The sequence below is a fragment of the Anser anser genome (genome assembly GCF_964211835.1).
Source record: "Anser anser genome assembly, chromosome: 7".
Lineage (NCBI taxonomy): Eukaryota > Metazoa > Chordata > Aves > Anseriformes > Anatidae > Anser > Anser anser.
Genome location: NC_139727.1, coordinates 8,032,075 through 8,055,854, shown reverse-complemented (window position 1 = coordinate 8,055,854; position 23,780 = coordinate 8,032,075). Strand labels below are relative to the sequence as shown.

The 23,780-nt window shown below is 40.3% G+C and overlaps 1 protein-coding gene and 1 long non-coding RNA gene across 2 annotated transcripts in view; one reads left to right on the top strand and one right to left on the bottom strand.

Annotated features, from left to right (window-relative positions):
• Positions 1-22,327, bottom strand: part of LOC310902397 — a 58,537-nt gene extending 36,210 nt beyond the window's left edge. The window contains exon 1 of the long non-coding RNA XR_014586694.1: positions 5,613-22,327. This is a non-coding gene — a long non-coding RNA (uncharacterized lncRNA). The remainder of the gene's footprint in view (positions 1-5,612) is intronic.
• ZCCHC24 (zinc finger CCHC-type containing 24) overlaps positions 1-23,780 on the top strand; it is a 110,950-nt gene that overhangs the window by 13,618 nt on the left and 73,552 nt on the right. Inside the window, exon 2 of the mRNA XM_083843880.1 lies at positions 4,805-5,005. Coding sequence (XP_083700006.1) covers positions 4,805-5,005 — 201 coding nt within the window. The remainder of the gene's footprint in view (positions 1-4,804; positions 5,006-23,780) is intronic.

Genomic DNA, 23,780 nt, shown 5'->3' with positions numbered 1-23,780 from the left:
TTAAACCAACACACGTCATTCTGGCTTCAGGTAACAAGTGGATCTGCAGCCCTTACCACCACCTTCACGGTTCAGCAGCCAGAAACTGAACTCTGGGCAGAAACTGAGTTTCCCAGGCATGCCCCTACATATTCCATCCCATACCTAAATAAATCCTAATAAATAAATAAATCAGCCCCTATAGTCCTAATAACAAGGTGCCATTCTCACAAGAGCAGATTGTTATCAGTTATTAATATCAGCTATAAACTAGGGCTCTGGAAAAACAGGTAATCCCATCACCTTTGGACAGAATTAAACATTGTCATATTTGAAATGCTATTATGGCATCTGTGCTTCCTAACCGTAGTTAAAAAAAAATACCTTTACAATTAAAGCAATAGCCATACCAGGAGATGGTTGGAAAGAAAGGCTTATCACCTATTTGTTCAAGTGTGCCACGCATCATCACATTGCATACAGCACCACTTCCTTTGTTTTTAACATCATACCAATGCTGAAAAAGAAGCTGAAGAGAGAAATTCTGTTCCAGTGTTTCCTTATTCACCTCTTGGCACACTGATCCCCAGAGCTGTCTCTGAAAGGCGGGGACCAGCCAAGGGAATTGAGTGTGTTTGCCAGATCCTTCACGTAACCAGGCATTTCTTGGAGGTGAGCTGGATACTGGAACCCTTCAGTCACTCACATGTGTTGCCCAACTGGGAGCAGGGTAAGGCAGCTATAGAAGACAATAGCTGCCTCTGTCACAAAGGGCTGGACTGGAACCTTACTGATTGCATACCCTTTAACTGGAAACACTTTGCAAACAAATAACAAAGGAAGCCTTGCTTCCCAGCACAACCGACAGATGCAGCTTGAAGACCTGCAGAGCAGAGAGGTTACCTTCTAAAAACAGACCACCAGATTTTCAGTTTGGTTCCCATTCAACTAAGTCAACATGCTTCACAATAAGAAGAAAAACAAACCCACCAACACCAAAAAACAACAACCAAACTTACATTATCAGCCAGAACTTCCCACCAAGCACATTTCTAAGTTTTACCAGTAGTTCCCCCACCCTCCCAGTGCAGCAAGATAAGGAAATCCTGAATTCATTGCAGCTGGGCTGATGAGCCTCCTAATTAAGACATGCAGTGTGGTCTCTGGGCTCCCTGAGAGCTCTAACCCTTTCACTGCCAAGCTCAAATCCTGCCGTAGCTCAAAGCGAGGCTCCCAGTGGGAGATATTATTTGTGGTTTAAAAATATTATCTTCATTTTAAAGAAACAGGCTGAGTTTGCTAGGGGCACCCCATGGGCACAAAGCAGTCATTGCTTTTGGTGGAACCCCTCAGAGAAGCGGTTTCCCTGGCACCTCACAGATCCGTACCACTATGCTTGAAGTCAGAGCGAGTCAGAATGCTCTCTTCCTTCCTGTTTCCCTGCCTACTGTCATCTTTATAAAACCATCAGCGTTCTTCCTGTCACCCCGACCATCCCCTGGACATTTTAAGTGTGAAACTAATTCAAAGTTTTTGTTCAAAACCCTCCTTAAAAATTCCCTTCGCAGCAGTGCAAACACTCAGCAAGGCCTCAATTGCTGATTTGCTAAGCGTCCCAGACAAAAAATACTGGTTTATGTATCTCAGCGATATTCATTCATCCCTTGTCTTCTACAAAGACAGGATGGGCTAAATCACCATTTGCTTTCATCGTATTCTTTACGTGTTCCTGGGCTTTTGCTATTTCATTCCAGGGCCAGGATGAATTTTCCCACCACCACCCTTATTATATAACTGGGCTTTTTGGAACGGCTTTTTTCCTCATCTCGTTGTGAAGAACTGGAGATTTCCACAGCTAGGGACAGGATGTAGCTCTGTTTGCACTGGTGCTCTTCATGGTATCCTTTCAAGTGCCAGATTAATTACGCTTTTCATATTGACTCGGAGTTGAACTGATGTAAGACCATTTTCCAGGTCAAGCTGGCAGGAACCATTGAAGCAATTTGCCTGACTCTGTACCAGGAGGGACAGGCTGCATCTTGGGATTGTCTAGGAATTTTCCTTAATGAAATTATTGTTGTTTGAAGCCCCAGTGATGTTGAAAATGTCCATCATCTCTTCTGCCATCATCTGCCTTTTTTTTTTTTTCTTGTTTTAACACTGGGCCTTAAGACGGTTATAGAGAAGTGTCTCATGGCAGTGTTTTGGCACACATTGCACAAATGCCCTGCCAGCTGAACCAGGTGGCTGCTTTCAGAGCCACGTGTCACACTTTGGCCATAGAGCTGTGGGTGTCTGCTAAGACTGAGATTTCATGTCAATACAGCCAGTAGTCTGTGATGGAGTCCTGGCCTTTCACAAGGCTTCTGGCTGCCATGGTTTAAACAAACAAAGGTTTGTAAAGAAGGTTTACTGATGGGGTGACCAAAACTGTGACCTTTACAACCTGTTGGTTCTCCCATTGACCTGAAAAATGCCAAGAAGTATCTGTGTTGGAGAGAATTACCTAACTCATCCATGCTCTGCTATAATGGTTGTAGTATCTCAGTGTAAAGGGTATGTAGAAAGGAAAACGTTCAACTCTGTGAGCCATATGTCTCATTCAAAGCCCAATGAAAGCAGCAGGTAGGCATGGTTTGAGTTGTCACTGGGCTGGCCCTGGGGACAGGACTAGCTGCCTCCTGGTGAGCAGGAGTTACACATTCTGCATCCCCAGGGGTTGTTCCACATTTCAGTGAAAGGTAAAGAATTTGGGATCTCACACATTCTGTGTGGATATACACACTTCTGTAAAAATCAGATTATAGGGAATTTGCAAAGTTACTGATGTGTTTAATGCATGTGAAGTACTGTAAGAATCTCTTGTTAAGAGGGACTCTTAAGAAGAAAGATTTTGTATTTTCCAAGTGTATGTAAGAGAAAGTGGCTCCTAGGGAGACAAGAACTTCTTGGAGACCCTTAATTAATAGTATTTTGGCATCCGTAGCACTTCCCTTTCCTTTTAGCAATTTGATGCCAAGAATTTCTCATTCCAATAGTGTCCAATAAATCCTAGAAAATAAATTCCAGGGACTGTTGGAGGTATCTTTGCTTACTTGATGACTAAAGCAGCTAAAACCTTTTCTTTAGTTTGTGCAATAGCTTTTCCTTTTGAAATGTACAGGTTTAACCTCTGAAACAAAGTGGCTGACTCTCCTTTCAGCAGCCAGAACATCTTGAACCAGTACAGAACTATATCGGCACTGTGCTGGAGTTAAATGTTGGGTATTTTAGTGCCAGATGATGTATGAAGTCGCCCATGAGGTTGGACTCATTCTGCTTATGGTTTGTAAATAGAAAACATCCTATTCCATTCCCTAGACTAAAAGGGCAGAGAGAATTGTAATCACTTTCTCTGGGGCAGTGAGCAGGTCAATGGGAAGGTGAAGGCAGGGTTTGGGGTTCTGCACTCCCACTCTGTGTCCCTTTGGATTGATCCTGCTGCCGTGCACCAGCTTTAGCTTTGTATGGAGGTTAGTGGAGATCAGTAAGCTGCGTTTGACTCCAGGAAGAGTGGGCAGAGAGGTACCTAGGGCTTCCATAGGATTCTTTCAATATGTGACTCATACCCAGAAACCACATTCACTGTACAGATACCCTGAATATTTGAGATCTCTGAGATAAATGTAATCCCCTTTAAAATCTATTTCACAAGCTATCTCAACCAATTTCTCTACACCTGCAAAATACCTGAATAACATATATGAAGACTCCATTTAAATATTTGGATTTAATAGCACTGAAAAATAAGGTCTCCATTAGAGGCACAGATTGGATGTCTTCTTACCTCAATTTCCCATAAGTCAGCAGTAATTCTTTGATGCCAGTAGAATTACACAATTATAGCACTATTGTGAGGCATATCAGACCTAACAGAGAAACACCCTATCAAATGTGCCCCATCATTTCAGGGTGAAAAGGACACGGGTTTGTTCTGTTCCTACAGTGATTCATTACCACGTTCAAAAATACAAAACAAAAAAGAAAGCTATCATTTATTCCTTAAATTCCAATTACACAGTTTCTTTTGAGTCTTAGAACATTAAAGAGAATGAATACTTGTTATCTCCATTAGGAAGATTATGTATATAGGTGATTATGGGTTTCTTTTAGTTTCAGAACAACAGAATAACAAATTAAGAGCTCGTGGTTTTGATTTGCAGATTGAGAGAGTGAAGATCCTATAGAGGTGAAGTACAAAAAACTAGGTATTTACCATTTAGGAGAAAACATTTGAATCACAGAAGGTTTCCCCATAGGAAATCCCAGATAGATGTAGATCTGGACATTTCTTGTTATTGCTTCAACACAGGACTCTGTGTTGACTGTCACGTTAACTGGATTGGAAATTAAAAGTTACTTTGTGTTTTTCTTGGTGTTCTTTTCCTTTCCCTGACTTCAGTATTGTTCTTGTAAATAGTTCTGGACACAAAAATGTTGCCTTTTGTGGGTTGTTCTTTTTGCCTGTGTGTTCTAACCACACCATGACTGCGGTACGATCAAACACAAGAAAGCAATCACTGCTCAGTGGAAAGGTTGGGCTAAGTGAACCGTGGCAAGCTCCATACGTTCCCCGGCAGTGGGGTGACCAGCTCTGCCTTCAAGAAATCCTCTTCATTAATAACCTCTATATTGCTACCCTCAAATAGGCAGCCATGTTCTTAATGAAAAACTTCTCACATTTTTTCTGCTATTTTCATCCTTCCCTTACCCAGATCAGTCTGAGAACAATCTTTAATTGTTTAATGTGCTACATTTCATGTAAGTTTTTTCTTTTCTTTTGCAGGCTCTGAGCAGCAGTCTGTATAAGAGTGCATCTCCTTATGGCTCCCTTAACAACATAGTGGATGGGTTAAGCTCCCTCACTGAGCATTTTTCTGACCTATCCCTTTCTTCAGAAGCCAGAAAACCCAGCAAGAGGCCACCTCCTAACTACCTGTGCCACCTCTGCTTTAACAAGGGACACTACATCAAAGACTGCCCACAGGTAAGCAATATACAATATTCTGGAAAAACCCTCATGAAAATTTTCAATGTTCATTCATTTAGTAACACAGAATTTGACTTAAATAGTTCTTTAGAGTAGCACTGAAAAAATATCTTGACAAAATGCCAAGCTAGCCATGTGTTCCTTTAATCCATTCTTTATCACAATGCCGATGGAAAAAAAATTGCTATTTCATTCCCCAGATAAGCATTACAAAGATACTCTTCAAGGCACATGAGTAAGTAGATTTTGGAAACTTAAAAAGTGGCTAATATGTAACTTTCTGTCACAAAGATTGTGTAAACTACATTTTCAAGCAGCACACCCTATAGTCAGTTTAGCAATGGCACTTAATAAAAAATATAACAAGTTACATATGCTAAAGGAAAAGAAATTGTTACACTGGATGGGAACTTTGAATTAGCTTTGCAGTAACACAAGCTCCAAGTTTATCTAGTGCAAAATGTCTCCTCTGATAGAAGTGGTTTGCTATACTTGGCAAGATGTGATAGTCTTGGACTCCAAGAACTTTTTTGTAGTGGCAAAGCTGGCAATATTTATTTCCATAGAAAAGCGGCATAAACCTGTGTGCACTAAAAGCACTTACCGATCTGCAGTTTTTTTCCTGAGGATCCAAGCCACAATGTGCAAGGTTTCTCCATCCTCTCAAGTTTCAGCTGGATGTAGTTGTGTTTCTGGCTTAAACTTCCACAACTCCAGTAATATTCTATGTAGAGTCCCAAGGAAACTCAAGCTCTGCCAATATTCTAGAAATAAAAATGTGGACATTACTGTTATCTACTTTACTGTGGTTTTAACCTCCTACCCTCTTAATGTGTGACTTTCAGCAGAATTAATCTGCGTAGAATTAACCACAGTTTGTGGCAGTCGGGGATGTCAGACTTATAAGCCAAAACACAGTCAGAAAAGCATTTGCCAGCTGAGCAAGGTCAGTGTGAAATCAAGTCTAATGTCAGATGAGCTTTAACTGAGTGTATTCCAACTGCTGCTATGCATGGGCTAAGCTGTTTTCTTCATGGAATTTAGCTGTATATCTTTCATTAGTTCTAATGAAAGCTGTGGAATTAAACTACATTTGCGGACCTGGGCGCGGCATTTGAAAATATTTTTACTTCATATTTTTTTAATATACATTGAGTAAGGCAGTTCTCTTGAAGAAAACGTGAAATTTTCCTTGAGAAAGATTAAGCTCAAAAATACTCCAGTTTGTATACCTCTGTGTTTAATGCACTTAGTTTAGCATGCTACAGTAAAATACTGAGACAGGACCATGTAACAGCATACATTACTTAGCAAGGGGATTAAAACTACAACTCCTGGGTGTGCTTGGCAATGACAGTGCTGAGCTGGGGGAGATGACCGTGCCCTGCGGTGTAGGAAGTCAAATGTATGCAATGGGTCCTGTGATGACCAATTCATGCAAGCTGCAACTCGCACTGATGGTCTCAAGTGGACACGTCAGAATTGGAGGAGAAATGCATTATTTGTTTTGCAGGTAGGAAGATTAATTTACTTAAATTGCACATCCTGTGTATTTTTTTCCCATGTATTAAGTTTATACTAGCAATATCTTCAACTTCTCTGTGAACAAGATAATGAAAATACTTTCTAAAGAGAATAGCCCATGGCTGGCCAATAAGCAAGTAATGACTGGAGGACACTGTAGCTACAGTTACAGGCAGCCATATCGTCCAGCACCTTTCGTAAACTGATCCAGTTTTAGTTGGAAAGTACTTCAGTATTTTGCCCTCACTGCTGCTCTAGTTGGAAGGTGCTCCAGAACCTCACTGTAATAATTAGAAATCTGTCAATTTCCAGGATAAATGTAATTCGTGGCCACTGTATAGTCATCTGTTCTCTTGCCAACAGTGTCCTTCCCCGAAATAGCTCATCTCCCTGCCTGGTGTTTATCTCAGGATGTATTAATAGACTGCAACCATATCCTCTCTCAGCATGCGTTCTGTAGGGCTAGTTGAGCCAGACTTTCTCGGTCCCCTCACAAAAGGTAGTCACCCTCTCTGTTCCCCAGTGCTCATGGCTGTCTTTGTGTGCTTTCCACTGTCTTGAACATGTGCGACTACAAACACATAAAGCACCCCAGATCAGACCTCATTGGTGCCCTGTGTTGTTTAGGCACCTACCTGTTTCTACAAATCAAAGTTAAATTTCAAGTCCTACTTAAGGAGCAGGTGATATGAAAATAGTTCTTTCTGGAGATTTCTAACACAAGCAAGTGCTAGTCAGCAGTGAAATGTGTTCTTGAACAAGAGCAGACAAATTTTCACAGGAACTTAAGCACTTGCCTTATTTTCTCTAAATCTGAGAACAGATCAACTGGGGATGACCTGGTGTGCATGAGTTACTTTCAAAACTCTGAAAACATTGTGCACAAGAATGGAGTACTGACAGCAGGGTCAGACCTTTATTAGAAAGACCCAATTTGCTACCACTCCTTTTGATGATAATTGATTTCTTTATTTGAACATTACATACACTACTTCATCACTTAGATTTCAAAGCTAAGTTTTACTAATGCTGTCAAAAATAAAAGTTGTTTTGCAAATTCTACAGAAAAAAAGCAAAGTAGTTTTGCATATTTTAAGTACTTGGGTTTGGAAAGAGACAAGGGATAAACTAATCTGATTTGGACAAAATGCATATCGTTAATCATTTTTTTTTAATTTTTTTTTTAATGCGATTGCCTAATAAGAAACAGATTTTGAAAGGGGTGTTTTACAGAGTTTTTCCTGCATAACAAAGAAATTGTGTAACAACTTTGAGACTTTATATCCTCCCTTAAATCTGCTTGTTATGAACATTATAAAGATATGTTATTTCTCAGTTACTGTAAGAGTCGATAGTGTACCGTACTGATGGAAATACATGTATTGATTCTATCTTAAGTGATGATCATCTTCGAGGAGGCTAAATAATTATAACTGAAAAAAAGGCCAGCTTTAGGACTTAAGTACATCGGGTATCTGCACTTTGTCTGATATCCTGTTCAAAATAATCTGTTTGGAAACTGAAATGGGATTTAACAAACTTCTGTTTTTCTTGTTTTGTTTTGTTTTTTAGAAAAACGTAGATGCAGAAATTTACAGAAGACATTTTAAAAAGTCACATTGTTTCTTTTCACCTATTATCAATGTAGTCTATATATTTAAATTCTATAAAATATGAACAGTGGGTTCTTTTGTTCTGTGCATGGCCTCTACAAAATTAATCTTGCTTCTTTACAGTGTAATGTTTTGGTGATTACCGTTTTTCTGTGATGTTGCCACTCTACACTCAGTCCTAGAATCACAGAATCACATATTAGATAATGCTGTCATATAGATCTAACCCACACAAAGTACAGCATAAGGGGGTAGATGCAGTATATCGGACATGTGTGAATAAAAGTCCTAGTTCAGGTCCTAAGAAGTCAGTGAATGATTGAACTTTCAGCATTATTCAAAATTTTCTTTTGGAAGGAAAGATGTGGACACAGATCCTAGACCTCATTTACTGCCTATGTCATTCCCCTTGTTAATCTGGGAGGTAATGGTTTGTCCTGGAAGTGTCCAAGCCCAGAGTTCCAGCACAGCATCACTGTACTCAAAGTTTCCAAAGTGCTTTACTGCGTGCTTCTGCCAAGCACAAGTTCCATCTGCTGGTCTCTCTGTCCTAACCACGTTCAAGCGCCGTCAAATCCTTTTGTGAAAATGTATGCAGACCTAGTCACTTAAAAATACATGACTCCAGCCACCTTGTACAGAATGCTTGCTGAGGAGGCTATTCTGTAACCCCTGCTAGTGCCAAGCTCTCTGAAAACTGTTTAGTCCAGTCCCTGGGAGATACAGAACTGTTGCAGAGCGTATTTCCAAATTTTGTGCTATACTGATAGAGGATAATGCCTGTGCATACTCATAGAAATACAGACATACTACCTTAGGTATATATGTGATAAGATGCAACATTAGTCTCATTTTGGACTGCGTTTTTAGCTCTGTGAATGAAACGCACGGTGTGATCCATATTAATGAGGCCAACAATAGGAGTCTTTCCTTTGGCAACAGTGATCTTTGAAGCAGATCCTGCCAAACTAAAGTACCTTGAGAATACGTATTCAAGTCAACGGGAGTAGTAGGTAATTACTGTGGCTGCCTGAGTTTGCATAGATTTGCTTTTGTGGTTTCATGCAGGATGTGGAAGAAATCAGCGTCAAGCTGAGCTTAGTCCTTTTTTCCCCGTCCACAGCTCGGTCTGCCAGATCATGCTGCCCTGAAGCTGTCCCTCCCTGTAGTCAGATATAGCGGGTCTTTGGCAGCAGAGCTAGCTCAGCAGGCAGCTATTTGGCTGCACGATTGCAGCAACTCTCATGCCTGAAGCAGTCATCTCATTTGTCTTGTGCCTTATGGTTGTGAAAGGCTCTCAAGTGTCCTCAAAATTCAAGGAGTCCACAGCTGTGCTTTCTCCAGGTACCAAAGGCTGGCTGTGATGGCAATGATGAATAAACTGCCATCGTTACAAAAACAAACATTTTACCCTTCTGGTTTTTGGCTTAGAGGTCTTAATAAAAATATATATTTATAGTGGAAAATGATGTTTCAGAAAGCTCTGAAGTGAAGGAAGATCATAGACTGAAAAAGTCTTTAAAATTCACTCTGAAAACAATATAGTTATAATTTCTACATTTTACAGTAGTCTTTTGGTTATCTAGTGATGGCCTCCAAATAAACAAGTCTTTTCTCCAGTGAACTGAGAGAAATATCGGTATTCTTATTCAGTTACAGGATGAGCCCTACAGTCTCATAGGAATCTGAACCCCTATATGGCTCAGCTTTGCAGGTTTCACTGTAGTTTTTGATCAGAATATACTCACTGGCAATTGATACCGTGCTGTACAGATCTTGCTTGTTTATGCTTCAGTTCTGTGGGCTGGGAGAGTTAGTACAAGCCTGACGGTGAATCCCTGTTTTGGATAAAAAGACATTCGAATCACTAAAACCAGTATCCTTCTTACAGAGGTTAAGATGATAATATGGAATATATAATAAAAGAAAACAACAGGTAAATTAATCTCTGGTACAGTAGCATTGCTTTTAATAAGGCCAATACAGACAGAAAACCTTTTTGGTAATCTGTGCTGTAATTGTTTTCAAACTGTACATGGCACTCAGAAGACAAATCTATTCGTATCCAGACCCTTAATTCTCTATTTTAAAAATACACACTAACACATTAACCCTTTTTATATAGTGCATATTTCTTCACCTGAATCTCTAAGAAATTGTACTTCTTAGGTATTCATTTTACAAACACCTATGCACGTACTAAGCTTCCACATCATGACATACTGGAACAATTTGAGGCTCTCCTTCTGCTTGTTTATACACAACATACTACTTTCATTTATTCATATTTTTCCACTCAGAACTTGGATAAAATTGTTTTAGATGATTTGAACTTGGCTAAGTTTTTTGGTTTTGTTTTGTTTTTGTTTTTGCTATATGCAGTCACTTTGAAAACTCTAGGTTTTCAAATACAATACAGAATTTATTGCAGGTTATTTTTTCTTTCTTTCTTTTTTTTTTTTTTTTCATATGTTTGAACTTAGCCCTGCCAAGTTTCTCAGAGTTTGTGAGATAAGATGAATACATTTTTCTCAGATCTTTTCTGTTTTTAGTGTGAGCACTTGCAGAAATCTTGTAACAAAAGTCTGGTGAGCTGTAATTTTGTAACATCCATTTTACCTCTGGAAATTTAAGGTGCTTTAAAAGTCTGAAACATCAAAAGATATTCATTGCTCTCTATTTTGGAAATTCTGCAAAATCAGCTCATGTCATGCCTTTAAACCATTTATGAGAGGGGCGAGCAACTCGGCCAGCTGTGTGTTGAGAAGAGGGAATCCCACCAGCCCTGCTTTGAGAGCATGCACCCAAAGCCCTCCTGAAACCATGGCTGCAACGTGTGGCATTTACATCCTGTTGTTTGATAAACTGGGTGTTTCGAAAGAAGATACCGAACCCTAACATACCAGAATAAGAGCAATTAGATAGCGAAAAAGAAAACAGAAATATCTAGTGAACTGTGTCTGTTCCCCTTTCCTGTTTAGCACACTCCTTGATAATTGCATTCCCCAAAGTCTGGAAGAGCAGCCAAAACCAAACTCTTCCTTATGTACCATCACTAAGCCATTATTACTGTGGTTCAGTCTTTATTACTGGTACAAGTTCAAGCTTTTCTGCTGTGGGAAATGCAATGTAAACGGATGTGCTAAAGGCAAATACTGTTAGAGAGCATGTGTGCTTGGTCTTCGCAGTGACCTTGGGGTGGCCTCTCGGGTCCCGTGCAATTGCTGTCAATGAGGTGGCTGTGGGATTGGCACTGGAAGACCTGCCTCACAACTGGACTGCATTTCGCTGTGTTCCAACTTCTTATTTGCTTTTGTATCTCACTTGCATACTTGCTATCTGGATAAGCTTGAGGGGGGTGACCGCTGACAGCAAGGTGGACTTCAGGAGATGAATGCTGTTTAAATCTAGACCCTCACAGATACCTGGCATTTCAACTGAAGAGGGTTTCAGCACTGATAAAGCCTCATCAGGGTCCAGGTTCAGCACAGTCATTCAGGGAAGTGTAGAGATGAAGGAGATTAACTTCGGGTCTCTGAAACATGACTACTGATTAAAGGCTGCAGAACCAATGTTGTTTGTCCTATCCCAAATGACATAATAAATTGCAAATATGCTTAAAACGTTCCATAAAGGGCATGGTTTGTTTTCCAGACCCACAGCTAATGAGTCCTGAGCACTGGGCTTGAATTTGGCTGTTTCTAATTGGGAGGCACTGGAAGGCATTGAAATAGAGTGCTTGGGGAGGCTCTTGATGATTGGAAAACTTTTGGAATACTATGGATAAACAGACATCAGAATTTTCACGTGATCCTGTCCTGAGACAAGTGAAAGAACCTCCCAGAGAATCTCCCAGCCTTATTTTGCTATTATTGCATATCTGCATATTAATAACACAGCTAATTACATTGAACATGCATAATTTAATTTAAAACTGTGCACAACAGATCAGATCCAAATCCTGGGCAAGTCACTGGGAGGCTTTTATCAACTTCTTTGAAGTAGACTGAACATAGCTATTACACTGGTTTAAATCTGAACTCTATTTACTAACAATTTGGTATTTGCTTAGCTTGCAGTAAAACTCATGATAAACCATAATTAAGTGCTTAGCTTGGAAACAATTACTATGAGCATTCCTCTCGAGAGGGAAAGTAACGTCTGGTTTCCAGCTCTCCGCAAGCTGATTTGGAGATAAGGTAGAGTAAAGACTACCAGGTCAAAACCTCACTTGTTTATAAACTCCTCATTTGCACTGATAAGCAAGTAGTAATGGAACATGAGGTGAATCATGTTTTCTCACTTCATAAGAGTATTTTGGTTTAGGGTGAAATACAGGTTGTGGAATTTCCATCCATACTTGGAAGTTTTCAAGATCTGACTGGACAAAGCTGTAGAAAACCTGACCTGAACTCAGTGTTAGTCCTGCTTGGAGCAGGAGTTTGGATTTGGTGACCTCCCGAGGTCCCTTCCACACTTAATGATTCTGTGAGTCTATTTTATGATAATTAAACAACTTTTCAGGTTGTGCTATAAGAGATCATTGATTGTTCTTTGAGATATATCTCCAGCTCTAACATTTACCACAATCCTTCCTCTCTGCACTTTTACATAAAGTACTTTTGCACAAAATACAATAACGCTAAAATATAAAAGTTGAAGCAAACAGGCATTTCTTATAACAACAAATATATATCTATAAATACATACATATATATTTATAGAAGACCTCACAGAGTATACTGAGCCAGCTGGCTTATTTACAATCATCAATCCTGGTGCTACAAAGGGAGACCTGAGGAGGAAATTTATTTTGGAAGGCATTACATGTATTGGAGAACAAAGCATTTGATCTTGTCAGTGATGCTGGGGTTCATGGGCTTGCTTTGCATTTAGTCTGTAAAGGGGCTGTCCCTTTAGAGTAGCTCTCCAGTCATTGTGCTCTCGCACAAGGAGCACGTTTTGATAGAGCTGCCATTTGCTGCCTGCACAGTAAAAGTTGCATGTTTTAGCCTTAAATTAATGGCAATTTAGTGCAGATGCTATTAAAACTGCAGGTTTCTTGTTACAGCAGTACCACTCAGTACACACTTGTGAAAGGACAGTCAGTGTTTGTAACTGTTAAAACATCAAACCCAAAGACTTTGAGGACCCATCAATCTAATCATGCTAATTTTCTTGCAAATTCAAGTGAGAGCAGAAACTGTATTTCTTTTGAATTAGATTTTTTTCCACATAAGGCCACTCCTAGTGCTTTCAGTATTATAAAAAAGTATTTGTTCCCTAAAATTAATACCATTAAGCAGTCACTTGCATAATATTTTTTCCTGTTTATATTCTGCAAGTGTTAGCTCTGACTCCACTCAACGTCCAGAAAGTCAGTGTATTTATGTAGTACGGATGTGTAATATGAGTCTCAGAAACCTAATGTTTTCCCCAACTGCCCAACTGAAAAGAGTTGAGAACAGAACTTCAGACCACAGGCACAAGTCCTGCTTCAATTCCTATTCTGTTTCTCTGCATCACCTCACCAATGCTAAATATCTTCAACTCTCGCATTTATTTTTTAATAGCAAAATACACCTCGCAATAAGGTAATAGTCAAATTTGCTGATAAGCTTTCCATAAACTTGTTTCCTTTGCATCTTACATTTTATACCAGAAATTGTCTGACATGTCACTAAGATGAGACTGTTATTTAAGGAGACATTTCCAAAGTTTGCAGAAAACTGTTTCTTTCCTTAAAAAAGAAGTCTTTTCTTTTAAATTTCCTTTACAGCTCAGAAAAGCTAAAATGTTACTATAGCAATTAGACAAAATGGAGAATAAGCCTTTCACGTCAGGGCCTAGTCAGTGCCAAATTATTAGCTAAGGCAATAAAGCCCATGGACAGGCACATAAGTTGAAATATTTGGAGATTTTAGCAGTAAGAGCAGACGTTTTGGAAGTGACATAATCTTGATTACTAGTTCAGCCTCAGATTTTAGCCTGATTTTCCACAAGACACTCACTACTCTCTGTTTCTATCTCATTTTTTGGCTGTACAGAAATGTGCATGGGGTAGAGCAGAACCTTTGGAGATGTGTGTTACCGAGTCCTGAAAACAACTCCTTTTTCTTTCTGCAGAGAAAGAGCACGTTTCAACTAAACTTTAGATGTGGTCTTGAGCTTTAATTTTGGACATGAGTTCAGTGTAATTTCCCAGGCCCAGGGATTTCACATACAAAATACTGGTTTTGAATCCATCTCTAATTTTAACCCATGTCACAGGTGTACAGCTATAGATAAAACTCTGCAACAGCCCAGGCAAATCAATAGTTCCACCTGGATGAGCACACCCACACCACCTGCAGCCCAAGCACATGCTCCCCAACACTGCCCACGGGGTCTTTCATGGGTCAGGAAGGGGACCATCACAGTGGCAAGTGAGAGCAGAGAGAATGTTATTCTTACCCCTAATGCCTGATTGCAGAGGTGAGAAAATGAGAGAAGGAAGAGCAAAAAGTGGCAGTGAGAAAGCCTCATTTCAAAGAAAAAGTTGTGGGGTAAAAATGTTTTTTTTTGTTTTTTTTTTTTTCTCCAGAAGGTCAAAGGAGATAAAGGAGATTCATTATTAAAGGAAAAAAGAATGCATTGGTTTAAACAGCTTTTAAAAATAAAAAATAATACTAATTCCAGGCCTGCATTTTTTATTGCTCAATACAAATCAGGAGTCTGCTACTTAAGACAGATTTCTCTAAGTCTTGGTTTAGCAGGTCTAATAAACTAGACTAAATGACAAGAGGCTAAAACTGTGCTGTTGTCTTGATCATTCTTATCCAGAACAAGAAGTCTGTCCTGTAATGCCAGGTGTGCCTGGGCTTGGTTCTCTTGAACCCTTTACATGAGGACAAGCCACCACCATGGTCACACTTTGGGGTTTTCTGCTGCGCCTGCCACTGTCAGTGTTTACACCAAACACGGGAAAGTGGAGAATTAAGTCCAGTATTTTTCAGGCTTCCTTGAAAACTGTTACTCACCGTGTAAAATTACAGCTTCATTTCTGTCCTGAGGTGGTTACACACCTGTGACAGGCAAGTTTGCATCCACCTGCATTTCACCTGTAACAGGAATGTAACTTTCTCAGGACAGGAGATAGCCATATCTCTGATGTAGCCTGGGGTGCTGGTATTCAAATGAAACTAACTGCTCTGATTTTAGAACATGGTGGTCATTTTTGCATTACTGACCAAATGTTTCCATCCATTTTCTGCAAATACAAGAACATTACGCAGCTGTACCTTGAGTGATACCATTCTCCTGCCTGAGTATAGCAGCTGTACGTGCACATCAGATGTGTAGGTTGAGGTCCCCCTCTTTAGAGGGGGCAGATGCCAATTTTAACAATACATGAAGTACTAATTCTGCCTTTTCTCCATTTTGTAATTTTGATTCCTTATCCTAGGCTCATTTGAAGTTCTACAACATGACCAAAAGCGTTTTGTCTGTCCCTCTTTCCCTGTGCAAGGCAGCCACAAATACTACTTTAATCTACCCCCCCCCCCCTCCCCTTCGTGCCGGCAGCCAGCAGGGCTGTGGCTGGGTGCCACAGCACTCAGCCTGAGCTCCCTGTGCCTCGGAGAGATGGATGCTGTATACTTGCAGCCATCAGTCTTAGCAAAAAAAGATCTAACAACCATCCAGAGGCTGTTGGCACAGCACAGCACCACATACAGGACTGACAGACAGCTGCTGCTTACATTACTATTTCTATTATTCAGTAAAGAGAGCTATGGTAATTAATAACACCCTGACTTTTAGGACAACACTCCTGTTGCTGCATGTTAAACTTTTAAAAAATATATAAACAAAATACCCCCCCCCCTTGCTGCTATCAGTTACAGCTGTCTCCTGAGCAGCAAGTCTTACCTGGTTGGTATGTTGTGAATTATTTCCTTGCATACTGTACTGACTCTATTTAAATAGAAGACAGGAGACTCTCTCATAAGCTCACAAACCTGAAAAGTAATGCTGCTCATGTGAAACTATTGGAAAAGATTCTTTTTTTTAAATAATGTTGACATATATAAGTAAACAAGTTAATGTTCTTCTCCATCGGTGCTTGAGACATTAATGCATCCAGCATTAGCGTAAGTGGGTACAGCTGATAAGGGCTGTGCTGCTTACACTGAGCTCACCACATGACTCATGGTTTGTGTTTGTTTGCAAACTTGGAGAGGGGAATGGGGCATTTTTATTTTTATTTTTTTGTTAGCATTAACACAATTTTAACTCTCATCTGCTTTCTTCTGAGCTTCCATTCCTGATTCAGCACGCATGAGTCTGCTAATGAAATCCAGATGTCAGACAAAAAAACAATAAGCTCTCCCACCCATCTGGTGGATCAGGTTTCTCAGAGATTGGGAAAAAAAGAATCAGGAGAGATTCCTAGAATGGCTGAAACTTTAGATTTCAGCGTGTTTTCAGAGACCAGAGGGCAGCAGGGGGGTGGGGATAGCTTGGAGATGAAACTGATCACAAATCAAGATTCTTGGTGGAAAAGTTGAGAAGAAGTTGAGTGATTATCAGTTACCCTGAGCCCTAACTAGACCTAGTATGTCCCAAATTCAGCACTGCTACTGAAAAATTACATTGAGCATCACAAATGGCAATTCTGGGTCAGAAATAAAAAAGCAATGTGAAGTAAATTACTGAATTGTTTGCTTCCTTGGCTGTGCTGTTTCAGGGTCCCAGTCCATCCAGAGACTCAATAAACCTGAAAGGAGAATGGTAACATTTTCCCCTGGTTTTCTTTGGATGATTATCTGCAGCATCTCACAGCTGTAACTCTGGGCTTCCTCTCTGAAGCCTGACCCTAGTCGTAGGCTGAGCTGCACACAAGGTGCTCGAGCTCTTTCCAAGACCAAGAATTCCCCGGAGACAATTCTTTCCACAGCCCCCTCAGTCTCTTTGGCAGCCTCTTTCCAGCCCAAAGGCTTTCTCCATAACCCCTACCCTGACCACAAAGCTTTAGACTGCGCAGTCCATTCCTTCCCCAGACTAAGAATTCCTCACAGGAATTTTGTTTTGCAGCCCTTGGTCTCCTTGCCAGCTCATTTCCCAACAGCCGTAGCTCTGGGTCATTGTCTTTCAACGCGAACCCTAACGCTTGGCAGAACCACGGTGCAGGAGCCCCACAGCATACAGAGACCCAGTAAGCCGTAAAGGTGAATTCCTACAGTTAGTCTTCTGGCACTTCAGAAGATCATATGTAGCCCCCCCTACAACTCTATCTTCATATCTTTTTCTCTCTCTGTTTTACGTTTCTGGAATATAATGTAATCCTTACAATTACTACACTTTAGGCCTGAGAAGAAATTTCTGTACCATGAGTCTTGGGCTAAGGAGCCACTTGGGAAAAGAAATTTTCTTCATTTTTAGGGGAACTGCTTAATAAAAATAAATTTTTACTTAAGCTTTTTATGTGACTAAGTCAATGGAATGTTTCCAGTTGTTTTCAGACAAGTGAATAATTGAAAAAAGCATTGTCCTTTGTGCTTTCAATAACATCAGAGCATATTAAGGTATGCTTTGACTCCAAGGTGTGTTCCCATAGGCACAGGTTGTGAGACATTGTGGGTTTTCCTCATTTCCATTGTATTTGATTTAAAACAAGCCACAAGTTGCTTTTATGCTACTTTTGCCTTTATGTTTCAACAGCAGCACTCCTCTAGATTGGCAAGATAGAGAGGAAGGTTGCTCTACTGCTACAGAAGTTCTGTCCTTCACAGACCCTTCCCAGACCTGTGGATGGAGGATTTATGGCCATGAAGCAAAAGCTCCCTCTCAGTCACTCAAGTCAGTTCTGTGCCCATTCCCTATAATTTAGCATCTGAGCTTTCTCAAGGCATGCGTCTGTGGTTTGCATTTTTAGTCTCTTCCCAGGGTCAGCCTTGTGTGTGTAATGTAGCATTTCTGTTTAGTAACTGTCTCCCCTAACATGGGAAAAATTAGGTCAGATATGCCTTCTCCCATTCAAAGTGCAAGGTACGTTGCTGCTGAGCTTCAGCTCCTGTGAGAGCAAGTAACACTATGTCAGCTCAGCTTGCAACCCGGGAAAGCTCAGTTCTGCTCACTAACGAATGCTGCTCTGCTGGTAGCAATCTCCTTTGTGCCAGAAAGCAGAGCAGTCAACAGAAGGGACCTTCTCGTAGCACTTGCACCTCTCTCAGAGCTCTCGGCAAGCTCTGCCTCTGCTCCGGGCCAGTTGGTCCCAGCTAATTCTGATCCAGAAGTCATGTAACCATAGGTAGTGAAAAGACATAATGCAGCATTCTGCAGATAAGGGGTTTTCAAGCTTCACATCCCTGAATGTTGTACTGTTTTGCTTGGAGGGCAGTGGCAAAGGCCCATAGCTATATCCAGTATGACAGAGATAAATCTTCTGACCATCAGGAGATAGCAGAATTACTCATGGACGTACTCAGCAAGAGCATCGGTTTAGCATCAGCACAAACTCTGGGAGGTGTCTGCTGTCAGACTGAACAGAGCTATTGAATGTCTGTGCCTCCTGCAAAGGGAACCACTCTGCAGCTACAGGCACTTCGAAGTACTAGATCAGTAGATCACAGACCACGTATTCAGCCAAGGTTATCGAGCTGCTCATTATTCACGAGCAGGTCTTATCTGAACACTGGTTCCCATTGGTGATTATTTGTGATGATGGATGTTGGGTGATTAGAGCTGGATGCAGTCTGTAGAGTTTGCCTTAGAGCCTGTGTTGTTGTAGCAGTTCATCTGGTGGTGGTATGCAGAGATTCAATAGGACTAGCGTGCAAAGATAGCACAGTGGGGACTAGTGGCAGAGCTGTAATGATCACCGCTCTTTCTGGGAGCAGCCTGAGTGACCCTTTCCACGAAGGATGCAAACCACCTCAATGCCACCTCAAAGATCCAACACCTTGGATCTTACCCATCTTCCTCAGGAGGAAGAGCAGTATCTTATGAAAGCATCGTTGTTCATAAATACTTCTTATCATGTCTTTTCTTTTTACCTCATAGCCTTCTCTCCTACAAGCCCTAATACATTTGATGGCTGATAAGGGCCAAAAGCAGAAGCTAGTTGAGATAGGAGCCAGGGAAGTGTGAGAAGTGAGAAGACAGCTGTTGCCTGAAGACTGCCAGCTGTTGGAACATAATCGGAGAGGTCAGTGTACAGCATCACCTTAAGTTTATTTAAATAGGGACCTATATCTATGGCGAAGACCTACTGTTTTCAGTAGGAGCTGGAGTCAGACATAAGCAACTTTGGATGGTGAGCCTTTAGAAACAGGGTATTGTCTTGTTCCTGCAGAATTACTGGAGCATGCACAAACGGTCTGACCCTGCTGACCCCACGTTCTGCACTGTGTCATACCTTCTCTTTATCTCACCTCCATTCTTGAGATTCTTCCCCAGTCAATTCCTCTCCTTATCCAGCTGCTACTGTTAAATCCCTCATTCCTTTTCCAGGGTATCAAAGATCAGGATTTTGACCCATTCAGTCTCCTTTCCAAGGGGTTTTCCACTGATGTAGAATAATTAAGGCTGAAGAAGAGATATTTAGCGCACTGAAGCTGACATAATGGGGAACGGAAAGCACAGCTCTTGTATTTCTTGTATACAGTTCCCAGAGACACAAACCTTATCTAGCTTTCTAACCTCAATGTTTTTTTTGCTGTACTTTTCTCTTTTAATCTCCAGTGGCTGCATTTCATTCATCACTGCAAGCCACTCTAGAAAGCATATCATTTATCTGCTTAGTATATCTAGCAAGCTAAGACACGGTGGTTTCATCTCTGGATGTTTTTAGCACACTTTGGATGGGTACATTACAATAAGGTACATAACCAAAGTGCAGTGAGCCCCAGTAGTTAAACCTATAGATTCCAAAAAACAAACAAAAAAAAACCACCACCCAACAACTTGAAGTTCTTGAAAAAGCCTACAGTACTTTTTAGTCGGACTCCATAAATCAGACTGTAAACCAGCAGTTGAATATCCAGCAGTAAATTTTCACTGTCTCCTTATAACACTGATGTATTCCATACTGCTGCTTAGAAATCTGACTCCTTCTCATGACAGTTCTAGCTAGGATGAGTAACTGAGTTTGGACACTGTAAATACCACCACACTGTACATCTCCAGAAGAGAAAGCTCCTTGGAACTGATTTTTCTTTTAAGCCCTCCCTGACTTTTCTGTTGGGGTAGTCTACAAGAACCAATGAGATAAACATCCCACAGGCTACAGAGCTGGTGGTCCTTCTCACTTAGCTGAGCCTTTTCATAGAGAATTAGGATTGCATGCAAACAGCATGCAATTTCCAGCTCCAAAGGAGCTACTATAACACATGTCCTGTGGGATAGAAAATAAGATATATAATCATGACACAGATGATCAGGAGGAAAACAGCTTTTTCTTTCAAATACTGAGTTCTCTCTACAGAAAAAGCCCACAGGTCAAGTCAATGAATCAGTAGTATTTCACCCAAGTAGTTGATACAGAAATTTCTCTTGAGGCACTCACTACATTTTAGATGCTGCAGACAATGAATCTCTGAATACATTGGATTACAACATGAGGAAATAATGATCTAGAATGAAAACAGGTAAAATTTTGACTTCAAATTCTACTTTCTCTGTCCCAATTGAATGGGAAAGAGGGGAAATAAAGATAAATTAAAACCCAAACTCCATTTTAAGTCATAATACCTGCACTAGCTTTGCTCTTTATGTCAACTTTTTCACAGAAAATGTGCTTTGCACTGCAGTTTTTTTCACTGCAGGCAGTTTGCAATTATTTCTCCACTTCAATCAGTGACAGGACTAGGAGCTGCAAAATCTTCCCTCTTCTCTGTTGCTATCAGTTTTTGCGTTACCACCTCTCCTAAATTTTCAGCACTGTTTTCTGTGTTGGACCTTATATTTGAAGGCACTCAAGCTTAACAGGGTCATTGCTCACAGACACGTGAGCTTGCTTCTGTTCAAGTCTGTGGGGATGCATCTATTTGTAATATTGGATGATATGGCCTACAATATCTGTTTGTGTAACAAACAGGAAAACCCAGGTAATACTAGTAGCTGAGAATTTCAGCTAGCGTGGCACTCCGACTTTATTTAGCTGTTGTGTTTATGGGATGGAAACAACTTGAATTGTGCAATGGATACATTAATCTTGAGTCAGATATGGCAAGACAATTCTCTAAACCATGCATTGTACTTTGTATTTTTCTTCATGTTTCCACATCAAACAAGTATTTCTCGTTTTAAATGATGCCCCCTCGCTAGAACGCTATCTGCTCCTTTCAGATTCAAAGCTGGAGATACAAATGTTGACCACCTACATCCCAGTCACCACCGAGAACTGCAGGTTGGATACCAACAGTGCTATAGAGCCAGCCTGTGACTGATGTGCTATCTATTTCCAGCATCTCACTGCTTGGTTTGGTCCTTGGAAGCAGTAAAACTATCTGCTTGTTTCTCCAAAGCTGACCAAATTGCTCTGAGAACTGAATTAGAAAACATTTTGTATCTCTCTGATTTCACATTCAGCTGTGCTAGAACATAGTTGTGTGCAACCGATCCAATCATTCAGGTCATAGCATCAGTTACCCAACCTCTTCCTTATTTACCACACCTCAAAAATTCTGTCTCCTCCAGACTTTATTAGTCCTTATTTTGTCTTTGGTCCTTTTTTGGCAACAACTTCATGTAATATTATCAAACTGAAACAAAAGAGAGCTGTTGCTTCAGCATCCACATTTTGAAAATGGTGAATTTTCATTTGCAGATTCAGCTCACCCCTAAACTAGCTTTGACAAGCACCTCATTACAACCAGTTCAAGTATGGGGCTGATTCAGGGAATAGTGAATTTGGGAGACTGAATGACTCACACTGACAGATACTAGGTACTAAAAGTTACCTCATACTAGTCATCATTGTAAGTAAGAATCAAAGCTGTTCTAGTAGTTTTCAAAATATAAAAATCTTTCTAACTTCTGAACGTATAATTTAGTCACATTTTTTTTTTAAATGTATTAGAATAGTTAAAATTCTGCTTAAGTTCCCTTGCTGCATAGTAATGTTGTAGAATCATAAATAGTTAATGTCTTAAGTGTTTAACCGTGAGGACTAATAAATAGAAAAACAAAGGCAACCTCTGAAAAAAAAAACAGATGAAAGAAACACTTTGAAGTTACATTTGACAGAACACCGTTACACTTACATTTGACAGTTTTTAAAGCATTTACAAAAATAGCAAAAAATAAAAAAGCTAATTTAGACTTGAAAAAATACAGTTTCTCTTTTATCAAATGAGTGAAAAAATAGAAATATTATTTTTGAACATTTCTTTTAAATTCAAATTATTTTGAAGAAAAACTACTTCACTGGCTTTCACTGGTCCAGAAACTTTTTCTTACTTCGTGTTCAAGTCAACCTCCCAACTTTCCTTTTTTTTTCCCACATGGCAAAACATTGTTTTAGAGTTTATATATATTTTTCCATGTGTCCGGTTCTCACAATCTTTCCTGTTTAGAGGACACCCTCCAATTCCATAGTCATTAACAGCTAGGAACATCTTCAACAGAAAGGTTCAGCATACACCTGTGTATTATTTTTCTCTAGAGCGTCACACAGCCTCAAGATGGAAGCCCACTTAGGAGAAATTCCTGTCTCGAGATGCTAGTCAGTGTCAGTACATTTCCCCCACCCACCTCTTGTGGATGGTCATTTGCCTTTAGGGTCTGTTACAAGATCACATCCTTTCCATCAGTTTCAACAAAAGAAGAGCGATCAGTGTGCTCCTGCCCAGGTGCCTGGGTGAGTTCCTTCCATCTTTTTGGAGAGAACATAGGGTATGTTAACATTTCACTAAACACATGGTTAACTGTTTTTCTGTACTGCAGCTTAGTGGTATGCAACAAACTTAGCAGTGCCATGCAGAGGATGCTGGCTGAAGAAGAATGATCAAAGAGGACATTTGTTACAAGACAGCAATATTCTCATTTGCCTTAAAATTCTGTTTCTCATCAGAAACTGGACCTTCTGCATTTTACCACAGTACAACAGCATTTGCCATCATGCAAATAGATGGGTACAATAAACAACTTCCTCTTGTAAAATTTTATGTTCCTACCCAATTCTTCTTGTCTACAAAAAAATACCATGAAAGTAGTATTTTTTTCCTTAGATATTTTCCTGAGACCAAATGGATCAGGACATGCTCAGTTTGTGGTGTACTGATAGTGTGACGTGATGTGTGCATGAGCAGTTGACTGATCTTTTGCTTCCTGGGAGGAGCAGCTGTGGTAGTGCTTCTCTGTGAACAAGAAGATGGAGGAGAGAGAAGAGCAAAAAGAATCAAAAGTAAGTACCTTCCCTGCTTGGAGAAGATACCCACATATCTGTAGTGAAGCAGTCTGAAATAGCTCAGTAGCTTGCTGGAGAGGAGGTGGGAGCAGGTTCTGCTGTACGCCCCTGCCAGGGAACCTTTGCAAAGTTGCTCTGACAACTTTCACTTTTGGTTCTAAATGGCTTTATGAGCCATTTTCTAAAACACACCCACCCCGCGTTCCTCGTAGTGAACAATCCGCTCGTATGACTTGCCTCACTTCTC